At 39.2% G+C, this 12378-nt stretch overlaps 1 protein-coding gene across 5 annotated transcripts in view; it reads right to left on the reverse strand.

Moving 5' to 3' along the window:
• Positions 1-12378, reverse strand: part of prdm16 (PR domain containing 16) — a 234115-nt gene that overhangs the window by 16916 nt on the left and 204821 nt on the right. For 2 of the 5 annotated variants that reach the window (XM_081348430.1, XM_081348428.1), the window contains exons 5-10: positions 6401-6503; positions 4019-4220; positions 3224-3371; positions 2901-2936; positions 2586-2739; positions 150-1650 (exon numbers count right to left, since the gene is read on the reverse strand). In XM_081348430.1, the coding sequence (XP_081204556.1) occupies positions 150-1650; positions 2586-2739; positions 2901-2936; positions 3224-3371; positions 4019-4220; positions 6401-6503 (2144 nt within the window). Of the gene's footprint in view, positions 1-149; positions 1651-2585; positions 2740-2900; positions 2937-3223; positions 3372-4018; positions 4221-6400; positions 6504-7784; positions 7897-12378 lie in introns of those variants that run through there. The other 3 variants (XM_081348431.1, XM_081348432.1, XM_081348429.1) reach the window with 3 other exon arrangements.

Here is a 12378-nt window from a genome sequence, read left to right on the forward strand (position 1 = left end):
AAGGGTTACGTACGAACGAAGGTTGATTATAAACCTACTGGGTACCAATACTTTTTCAATAACTTTTCACATTTTAATATATCTCTTCCTACAGCTTTGGATTGTCATTGTGTCGGGTAATACAATAAGGCATACTCGGCTTGAAATACCTGTAGATGGGGTCCATGAAGAACGGCGAGGGCTTGGCGTAGTGGAGCGACGGCTGCTGGGGAGGAGGTGGCTGGGGAAGGGATGCTTGTGGTTGATGCATCTGGGGCTGGTGCAAGTTCTGGGACTGATTTAGTGCTGGGTGTTCATCTTTAGCTGCTTTGCAGTTTGCGCCATAGACGTGATTCTTGCGCTGTTCATGTGTGCCACCGTTCTGGTTGGCTCGGCTTCGACTGCCTATGCTAAGGTCCAGAGGCTGTTCCTCACCAGGGGCCCGGAGGGCATTGGGTGGCAAGGCTGGCTTGCTGGGGGGTGGAGGGAGAGGTTTGACCTCCTTGGGTTTGGTGGTTAGGTCAAAGGGTGAATCCGCACCAGTGGCTGTAGGCAATTTCTGTATGTGCTCACGAGGCGATTTAGGCTCAGGTTTGAAGAACATACCAGGATTGAGTGCTCTGTCTGTGAATGGGTACAAGGAATGTGGGAAATTGGGCAGAAACTGGAAAGGAAACATGGAATGGTAGTTTATGGAGCCCATTTTCTTCTCCTGCAAGCCCATGAATCCAGGCCCAAAATACTTTTCTGCAATGGAGGCAATGGCTTTAATGGAGTCAGTGGTGGCCCCGGAGGGTGGAAGTGCTTGCTCTTCTGGTGGTGGGAAAAAGGAATGCTGGGAAGAGAGGAATGGGCGCTCGCAAGGGAGGTTCCCTGAACTGGAGACAGAAACTGAACTGCTGCTCACTTCATCCTGCTTGCTCTCCTGCACCGGTTTCCTCCTGCTCTTCTCCCGTTCGCTCTCTGCCTCACTTTCTAGGTCGGAGCCAGACACAGTGCCAGTGGTGGTGTCTAGATCTGTGCCGCTAGATGTGTTAACATCTTCCAAATCACTACCATCAGACATGTCGTTCATCTTCACTTTATTCTTGTTGTCCGAGAAGTCCAGTTTGGACTCTCGGTTCTCCTCTGACTGGCTGCTGAGACCACTTCCTACATTTCCATTGCTGTTGTGCATGGATGAGACCACGGAAAGAGTAGGAGCATCAAGAGGAGGCAGCTTCCCATCTTGACTGTTGCCAAGTGGGCTCTTGAGCAGTGAACTAGGAGGTAACAATGGCGGTCTAGGATATAGTGATGGGGGAAAGATCCCTGGGAAGCCATGGGACATGGCTGGGAATGCAGGAGGTGCTGGGGAAAAGGGCAAACCTGCATGATGTGGCCTGGATGAGAAATAATCACCGAAGCTAAGTCCACCATGGTTCAAGCCAGGATGAGACTTGGACTTGCCTAAAATGGGACTGGATGTCATTGGTATACCCGGTGTGAATATGCCTCCGGGATTATAATGGTTCTTGCCCTCGCAAAAGCGCCGGTGCTTGTTGAGGGAGGAGGTAGTGCTGAACATTTGCCCACAGTCTTTACACTTGATCTGGGTGCGGCAGTCTGCATGCATCCGCTTGTGACGACACAGGTTAGAGAACTGGGTATACGATTTGTGACACACCTCACCTGGGAGAACACACATGACTGGTTAATTCTATTAACATACTGTTTTCATTTGGCGTTCATTCAATAGAAGTGATAATCCGGCAGCTGATTAGATCAACCAATAAACTGTGCATGCTGTTTATCATGTTCAACAATCACATCAGAAGTAGCTAACCCTGCTCCTGGATGGCTACCTTCCTGCAGAGTTTAGCTCCAACCCTATTCAGACACACACCTGAAACAGCTAATCAAGCTGTTCAGGATTACTTGAAAATTACAGGCAGGTATGTTGGAGCAGGGGTGAAACTGAAGTGTCCAGGAAGGCATACCTCCGGGAGCAGGGTTGGCTACCCCAGTCTACATTGAACTCTACTCTGTTTCGAAGGTGAAATAAAAAAAAAAGGCTGCACATGGTAATGTTATATGTTAAAAATATGATCAATTAGCAAATTAATAACTTGTGGATGATATTCTTTATTAATAGATTAACTATTTCAACTAATTTTGTATACATACAAATACATGTACACTGGTACAGCATACATGCATTTGGACACTGGACGGTAACACACAAAACATTGTGAAGCCAAGCAAAAAGAAGATGATGTTTTCTCAGTTTTGGTAAGAGGGCAGCTAAGACAAGGCATATCCATTAACCTCTAAACATTAAATCTGCCTTGGCCATTTACACGACTTAATGGGCCCTCAAAAGAAAATGCACAGTTACAAAAAAAAAAAGGAAGAAGGGTAAAATGGAGTAATTAAGAGAGCAAAAAAGAAAGCACGAAAGAAAAGCCCAACAAATGTAGAACAAAACAAAGAATGGCTCTAGAATTTCATTTAGTTTCTCTGACCTATAAAACAACAGCTGTCACAATCTTGGGGTGGAGCTAGCCGGGAGGTCTTTGGACACTGGTAATTGTATCTGAGGCTTAGACAAGACTGCTCAGACTTACAGATGAAAGGCTTGACACTGCTGTGTATGTGCTTGTGCTGCTTGAGGCCCGAGGAGGTGGCAAAGGTCTTGCCACACTCAGGGCAGGTGTGGGCTCGGGCACCGACGTGCTGAGAGCGGATGTGGCGCTGGAGGTTGCTGGGGTCTGTGAACACCTGAAGAACCCACAGAAATATGCCAACTTAGCGCCAAGTCTAAATATACAAATCTAACATTGTGTAAAGGCAATGTAAGATGAAAATGAATGAAAATTAATTGTACTATTAGCATAACAATGGTTTTAAATTTGAAGTACATGGGAAGTGAAAAGTAATACTTTTGGAAAGTTGACGTCCTGTGGTGTGACATCCATCTAAAAGAATTTTAAACAAAATTTGGCTATTGCATTTTATAATTATTCTGCAGCTTTCATGACCTCATATTAATCAAGAGATTACATGGAATGTTTGTACTGGTAAAAAATAATTTGTCACATGCATTGCAGGACCTTTTTAAAACAAACTACTGAAGGTAAAACAAATATAACTTTTCTTAAAACATAAAATCTTAATATTGCAGTCCATGAGCACGTTATGTTTCAGCTTCCCACATGTAAACTGATTAACACATTCAAAAACATAAGTGGTTGCAGAAACCTACCTTATCACAGTTTTCACACTCAAAGCGCTTGCCACTGTCATGTGACATCTGATGGCGAATGAGGTTGGATTTCCAGTTGAAAGCTTTGGGGCACTGGTCACACTTATACTCTCTCTCTTCTGTGTGCACGATCATATGCTGCCCCAGACTAACAATAAATAAGAACACCATCAATATTTTCTATGTGACCACCGTGTAGGCCAGTGGTTCTAAACTGGTCTGTTCTGATAAGATTGCATATCACAGGGAAGAAGAATGCTAAATGCAAGTAGTACAACTAATCATATAGCCATGTATAATTACAATAGCAAAATTCAAAGGCTGCACAGTCAAACTCATAAAATAAAATAAAAAATCATCTATCTCTTGGGAGCCAAATTAGGCAAAATGCCAAATGTGGTTTGTGGTGACCTTTTCCTTTGGGTTCTGTGTCATGTTAATTATTTTTTATAATGTTTTCCTATGTGGCTCATTGTATTTTTTGTCAATTTCAATGTTTGATTTTAAGAACATTTTTGTTTGCTTTTGTAAGATAAACATATTCTTCATGCAAAAGTTTATGAACGCATGTTTATCACACACATTTACCATGCACATGTGCAATAAACAGTTTTGGTTCTGTGTTGGGTCACTGGTACAATGTAAAGTCTGGCTCTTAAAGCAAAACCAGTTGAGAGCCATTGATGTACGAAAATCAGGCACATAAACATTAGAAAGCATTTTTACCCCCCTTTTTAAAATTCTTCCAGCTTGGTGGGTAATTACAACTTGAGCAGTATGGTGGAGCGTGCTGACCTGTACTCGCTAGGGAAGATCTTTTCACAGTCTTTGCACTCGTGTACTGGCTCATCGCTGTCTTCGCGCTCCTGTTTGAAGTCTTCGCTCAGTGAGTCAAAGATAGAGTTGCCGCTGCTGCAGGAATATTTCTGATGCCGCCGTAACTCCAGCTTTGATGTAAAGAGTTCATCACAGTGTTCACAGCGGTACATCTGCTCATCTGTTGGGAAACCATCACACAATTGCTCATGAATTACGTTATTTATAAAAAGGAATTATTCAATTATAAAAGGTACAGTCAAAACGTATCCGGACACTTAAGCCACAATTAAAATTGTCTGAAAGTCATCATATTAGATGACATATATCAAACAAATTGAAAATGACAAAACGATAAATATACGGCACTTTCTGGTTGTCAAATGTTAGCAGAACATGTCCATAGTTTAGGCTTCCAAATATTTTTGTTTTAATATCAAATGCATAATATCCAAAAATGCTTGTAGTTTTGATAGTACGTAACCATATTTTCACTGAATGTAAAACATGTATTCTATAACAAATACAAATATTTAAGATCACTACTATTTTACAAACCTTGAAAAATGACATAAAACAGTAAAGAGATTACAAGATTAAAGATAAAAACGTCATGTTTTTTGACTTGCTTTCGACTGAAAATCTGTCTTTGGAGTAATTGTTCACGTGACCCGGGGTTAAATGGCTAAAAACCTGGCTGTTTTATCCTCGGTGATATCCTGACACGAGAGCCAAGTTCACAGATAACCCTGGAGTCATGGAGAGGCAAGGAAATTCAAAGGTACTGAGGTTTGATTCATTAGCTATCATCATCCTCAAATTAAACTCAGTGATATCTCTGATATACTCCATGCATGGCCCAGATCAAGCCAAGCTGGATGACTTTCATTATTCTTTAAATCAATATTGTGAAAGCAAAGCCCATGAAATGCTTGCATCAATGCTGTCTTAACTAGGACCATGGTACATTTTCTGCTTTTCTAATGACATGTATTGACTGAATGCACTCCATTGCAATTCCTGCAAAATTAAACGAGTATTTTGAATGAACTCCCCTCGTAACCTCAAAGAGGCCTTTACAGGGAAAACTAAAGTGAAAAACCTTTGTGCAGATTTTATTTCTGTAATGACTTTTTTTTTTTTTTTTTATCGAGAGAAGCCATAAAAAGAATTTGAGACATTATCTCTCCGTCCCATCGGTAGCACTAACGACAAAGGCAGGAATGTTGGGGAAAAGACAGGGAATGGGAAACTAATAGCTCTTGGAGAGAAGTAGGGGGAACACAATTATGTGCAGTTTAGCGGCTAATCTGTGAGCATGGGTGAGGTCCCCCGAGACTCCTCCAGCTCCACTCCAAATTCCACCACCGATAAGCCATGAGAAGGAGGTAGATGTCGAGAGCTCTCATTCTGTCTGTCTATCGGTTTGTCTCTCTCAGCCTCTCGTCTGACTCCTCTTCGATGACCATGTTCATTCTACTCTACATTTCCTTTCTTTTGTTCACCGGATTGATCTGTCTGAGCGGAGCCTGGCTTGCATCTTTTGGCGTCCCTGTCTCTCTAGCTCTCCCATAGAGCTTTCTCTTCTGGCCTTTTTGGCAGGGAGATCTGAGGACACATCTCTATCAGATAAAACATTGTGCATGTGTTGGAGAGTGACTGCTACGCTGTGACACACTTCAGTGCTTTTGCAATTTTCTAGTCTGTATCAACTACTCTGAGCTTCAAATCCAAAATTACCAGATCACTTGGAAACAAAACAAAAAGATACAGAAGACTATGAGCTTGTTTCAAAATTGCCAACATTCTGTGTTTTAATATGGAAAGTACAAGTGACAACCCCTGCTTTTTAAGAAAAACATTTAAGTGAAAAATTAAGGATTTATTTAGAAAAAAAGTAGACAAAAAACAAAACACAATAAACACTGCACATTGTACAGTGTAGCCCCCCCCCCCATGTGTTTGTATATATATATATATGTATATACACACAGACGCGCACGCGCACACAGACACATAGGCTATATTATGTAAACAAAAACTTTTATAGATGCGATTTCTCGATTTGACAGTGTGTAATTTTTTTTTTTTATATATATATATCTATACATAGAAATGAGCCACCAAAAATAACTACACGTGTATCAACTTCTATAGTGCAGCAATTTCATTGTAAATGTAGTCGAATAGTTCAGGTGCCTCTGGGTTGAAATGATGAATTTTCTTCATTGCCGAACTTTGTACAACATCAAGACATACACAGGCCACATAAAGCATGTTACTAACTGTTAGAAGAGGTGAACGAGTGTGGTCTGTGTGAGTTTGTTTAAAAGAGTGCCTAATGACTTGCATTAATCTCACCTTCCAGGTTCGGTGCCATTGAGCCCTCGGGGAAAACTCCGTCCTTCATGTAAACCAGTAACTCCTCCCCTATTTCAATATCTCTAATAGCTGTATAACAGATCTGCAAAGACAAAATAAAGACGCGTAAGATTTTTAAAACAACAACAACAACAAAAGCCATTCAATTAGGCTATTATTATTATTATTACCTAATTGTTATTGCTATCATCATCCGTGTTTTTTTTAGAGAAATATGGCTTTATTTTAAACATAGCCAGTGTAAAAGCAATAATATTAATTGGTTATGTTTTATAATGTTTTTAAGGATAAAAAACACACACGACAAACAATCACAAAGGGGAAGATAAACAGAAAATGCAGCAATTATTAAATGCAAAGCGCATTTGAAATCGCCCATACTTTACTTACCGAAGGCCAACGAGAAATAAATGAAAACACACACACAAAATAAACGAGCGCATCAAAATAATTTCCCTAATAAAATAGGTGAAATTAAAGAATGCAACAATAAAATATTATAAATAAAAATGGATTTTTTTAAATGCAGTAAAACAATGTAGGCTAATCGTAATCCGATGTATTTGATGTGTTTTCGTTTTTAATAAAAAAAAATCAAATCAAACACGCACGCAGAAAATTTGTTTTTAAAACACACACACAAAAAACATGATAGTATTGTGTTACTTACCTAGCCTATATAGATTTCCGAACAGCCTATACTGAAATTATTTAATCAAGGCTAAAGGAGTTATATGTGTATTTGTTTTAAATCTAAAATCTAAATCCTAAATACAGTTTTTTTTTAATAGGCTATGGTCTATATATTATTATCGCGGCTGTCATTTTTTCTAAGTCAAATGTTTTGCTGCAAAGTTTCCTAAATTAACCACAATTAAAATCATTCAAGAGCGCTGTGATGACAAACCACATATGTTGTGTGTTTTAACCAAAACACACTCAAAAACCATGCGTTTATTTCGTAAAATAAATAATTTAGGCTATAGAGTGCAACTCACCTAAATAGACTTAAATAATAATCATAATAAAATAAAAGAACTAGTCCGCTTTATGAAGCGGCATCACAGACTCTTCACACACTGAAAAGGACAGTACCAGTTGTTCCCTCATGAGGGCGCTCAGGGCTAGGCGACAGCAGCTGGTCGGGGCCCCTCTCCGAAATCAACACATACAGCTAAAAAACTGCACAAACTTCATCTCAGAGCTCCACTGTTGTGACAACTCTAATGTGTGTTACAAAAGTAGGCCAAGGCATCGGTTCGCCGCTCAAGAGGGGTGGCCAATGTATAACACAGCTATTATTATCATAATATTAATATTAACATTCCAGTTACAGTTAAACGAAGGGAAGAGCATATCTGACCTTTTTCTTTCCCGAGAGTTGATAAAGTTGGGCTAGTTGTTGAGCGGTGGATCTTAAAGCCTCCAGTTGTAATAGCAGCTCTGGTCCCGTAGAGTTCAGCACGCAACCCATAGTATCATGACACTGCGCGCGACAGCAGCGCGAGACAGAGTCCGAACACGCGCGTCTTTGATGAGGTGAGTCGCGCTCATTAGTGATTCTCTCTATCGGCCACTCCTCCTCTCTTATCTCCAACCAAAAGGATTGAACCCCTCCCCATGTCCTCTCCTCCTCTGGCCACCATATGAATCTATTATTGATGGAAAATGTATCTTTCCCAGTTAATGAAAATGTAAAATAAATACATCGACTGTTGGGTTGAGCGCGAGCAGTGCCCCGCGCGAGGATTTCCGTGGGACTTTAAATATATACTGTACACCTGTTTTTACTCGCTGTCTTCTGCCACACACATTTAGCAGATAGTTTAAACGATTTGTCTTTGCGTTTTTAAAGACTAAATTCATTATTTGCGCCGACAGAGTTACAGAAACACGCATTATGTCGCCTGAGAGAGACACTTAACCGTTTATATTCAACAACAAAAAATGTAACCTTGAATATCCTATTCATGAATAGGCTAACCATTACGCGCAGGCTGTGTAGCCTATTATAATTAATACATTGCAATATATAGCGTTTTTGCGGGTTGCTGTTCTCCAATTATTCTATTTTTTTTTTATATAGCCTACATCATAATAATAGCCTATGCAATAATTAAATCCAAAAACGACAATAAAGCATACATTGTAGCCTATATTATTTCATGTATTATAACATTATTATAGGTCTAATTATAATGAACACAACTTTAGTTTTTTATTATTAAGATCTACAGGATTCCGGTTTGATCAACGAATTAACTAAATATAATCATCGCATATTTTCAGAGGAGAGTTTGTTGCTTATATTGCTTTATAGATGGTTGTTACACATTGACGAAATGAAACGACTAATTATTTCAACTGAAAATTATAATTCGTGCATCGGATATTATCTATTTATATCGTTATAACGGTTTGTTATTGTCAGTTTTTAGGCCATTTAAAAAATATATATATTGTTAAAGTCAACGAATCAACAAATAACTAAAAGAATAAATCATGTACAATCATTGGAATTACATATATAAAATAACTACATCACACAAGTATCACAATGCAGGTGCCAATCTTTCAATGTTATAAGGCTAAGCAAACAGACTGAAACTTGCATTGGTCTAAAAGATAAAAGTTGGATGTCAAATTGTGCTGTAGTCCTATGGCTAGTTGTCATTTGCTGTGGGTGGAATGCCTTCCTTTCACCCCTAAAGCAATCTATTATGATGGGGCTAAGCTGTCTCTACAGTAAATCTTTTCAGGATCTGACAGCACTGAGAGGGCCATCTTGACCCCCTCACAATGCTTTCAAGTGCTGGGGGCCGATGCATCATCCATCACTTAGGTGACAATAATCCCCTGTCTGTCACACACACACACACACACACACACACATTCATATAAGTGCAAGCAGGACACACACTGATGCGAATATATAAGGAAATACAAATGTAAAAATAACTTTTGTTTGGGTGTGCATGTTCACCTGCCATTCAAAATGCAGTTCTGATTCTGACATGATTCACTAAGACAAGATCAGGACAAAGTTCATCCTATCTTAAGCAACTCTTTGATCAAATGCCAAAACCTTATAAAAACTAAACTGCATGACTAGACGTCAGGGATTTTTTTTTACAAGTTCCTCTCTAGCAAACATGTATTTAAATTATATTGCATTTATCAGTCAGTAGCTAATAAGTAATTGAATGCAGACAATTTCAGCTTGGTTGAAAATTAGGAAAGTGTTACATACATGCACATAAGTTTCTGTTATTTCTTTATATATATATATACAATGTTTTTTACAATGAACATTAGTCAAAAACAATGTCATAAATAAGACTGATTTTTCAATTCTGACCAAAATAAATAATTTAGCCATCTTCTATTTGTGGAATGTTTGTGTGTGTGTGTGTGTGTGTGTGTGTGTGTGTGTGTGCGTGTGTGGGTGGCCTCCTGGTAAACCTTACGTTGTGGGGACCAAGTGTCCCCACAAAGAGAGTAATACCAGAAATCTTTGACATTGTAGGGTCATTGTTTGGTGCAAACAGCTTATAAATCAGATATGAAAATGTTTTTTTGAAAATGTAAAAATGCAGAAAGTGTTCTGTGAGGGTTGTGTTTAGGGGAAGGGTTAGTGTAGGGGAGAGAATATACAGTTTGTACAGTATAAAAAATCATTATGTCTATGGAAAGTCCCCATAAAACATGGAAACGTGTGTGTGTGTGCGCGTCCTCAGCCCTTCAGAAACAGAAGGCTATGGCATGGCAGATCTGGCTGTGCACTTCAGTGTTTCTGACAAACAGTTTAAGTGCATCTTGAGAGATGAGGGAGGGGGGGTCAGAGGTCAACAGTCTTGCTGAATGGACCACGCCATTGTGCAAAAGCAAGAATACGTCCACCAGCTTTATGCCTATTGTCTCAGAGCGCATAGTTTGATCCGAAAACCGGATTACACTTTCTCAGCGCAAGTAGATAACATCAGATTATGTGATCCAAAGCATTCTTAAAGAACACAAGAACACCTTTATACACAAACCTACACATCTTTATAAATCGTTTTTAAATTGGCACTTTTTTGATTGGTTCTCACCTTCCGAGTTAATTTTGCACCCTTTATAATAACACAACCAAATAATCTTTTCTTAAAGCAAAGTGTTGTAACTAACACCCTCGCTCTGCTACAGCACAAAACTGCTATTTAGAACCATTCACACCTCAAATGACAGCCATAACATTAAAAAAGAGGGGAAAAAACACATTAAAAAGTAAGGCCTAAAATTGTGAAGTGCACCACTACACAGTTGAGTCGTGTTTTCAGGGGCCCGAACACAAAAGACAAATGCGTAAACAAGTAAATAAATGATCCAGGTTGATTTTAAAAGGTTACAGGCACATCAGAATTTGCTGGGCGTGTGCATATTTCCATACGGCTCATGCATTGTGCATGTTCAAATAGAACAGCAAAGTACAAAGTTCAATGAATTATGCATTTTTGCATTGTGTCGCCGCTCTGAATAAATAATAGGCTGTTGTCCGTAAGACTGGGAAAAACGTGTACAAAAGATAAGAAAAGGAAAAAAAAACAAGCAAAGTAGGAGAAAGTAAATAGAAAGCATGTATTTAGTGAGGCGATTTTAGCTGGGGATATTATTCTCCTGTGGGCCCAGCGGTGGCCGTCCATTGAAGTCAAGCGACTTTAATGATTGGGTTTTTTAGTTGAAGTCAATTGGTGGTTGTCAGTCTCAGAGGTTGTCCCTCCTCTCCTCCTGTCCTCCCCTGTTTGTTAGCCTTGTGTTTTATGTGTCAGCATCTAAAACTACGATGGCCACACTAGTTGCCCCTGGTAGTCAAGAGACAAAAGCTTTGACTTGTTCCACGAGTCAATCAGCTTGTTTGAAGGGAGACAAACAGCCTAAAAGTGGCAGAATAATAACAAGGAAACAGATCCACTTATGCATATGATCTAAAACACCCCCCCAAAATGGCACACTTAAAGGAACAATTCAGCAAAAAATGAAAATTCTGTCATCATTTACGTGATGTTCCAACTCCTATGACTTTCTTTCATGGAATGCAAAAGGAGTGAGGCAGAATGTCCTGGCTCTAAAATCTCACCCATGTTCTCACCGTGAAGCATCAAGAAACATTGTGTTAGGTTTGGCATGAAAACATCATTAGATTTCGTGCTTCATTGAATCTCGAGCTGCCATATTTGAATATCCGAGAACACAAATGAGATTTGAGTTACCCCAGCTAACCAAAATATGTTCTAAGAGCGTTTTGCTAATGTTCCCATTAAACTGTATTTCTGAACGCTCAAAATATCAATTTTTTATTTTTTTTATTGAGCTAACGTTTTAAGCACATTTTTAAACACCTGATAACTTGGAATGAACGTTCTGTTACCATTATTGGAAGAATGTTTGTTTATGGGAGAGTAGATTGAAGTTTTAGATCTCCTCCTAACACAAAGCTATCGAATGACTTCAGAAGTTTTGGAGTATAGCACACAAGTGCTTGAGACATTGTTACATGTTCTCACTCCCAACTTGTCACCTATTGACACTTGGTCAGGACCCCTCAGCTTCACTTTTTAACGATGTTAAAAACATTTTTCGACGTGCAGGGTACTCCATTGCTTTCAATGAGAAACCGTTAGCGCCATACACAGACAAGGCATGGGCGTGGGAATGTCATGATGAAATTATGGTGTGTTGATGGTTATTATTGTGCCATTATGACATGTTGGAGTGTGATTCTCAATTTAATCGGCAAGTATGAATTTATTTACATTTATTTTATTTACTTTTTGAACACGTAACCCCACCCCTAAACCTACCCATTTGTGTATTATATAACATAAAACACAGTATATAACAGGCAGATACAACAACAGGCACACTTTATTCAAAAAGTACAAATATACAATTGCAATTCCGAGGCCAAACGATTGATT

Source organism: Scardinius erythrophthalmus, assembly GCF_964197995.2.
Source record: "Scardinius erythrophthalmus genome assembly, chromosome: 20".
Taxonomy (NCBI): Eukaryota; Metazoa; Chordata; class Actinopteri; order Cypriniformes; family Leuciscidae; genus Scardinius; species Scardinius erythrophthalmus.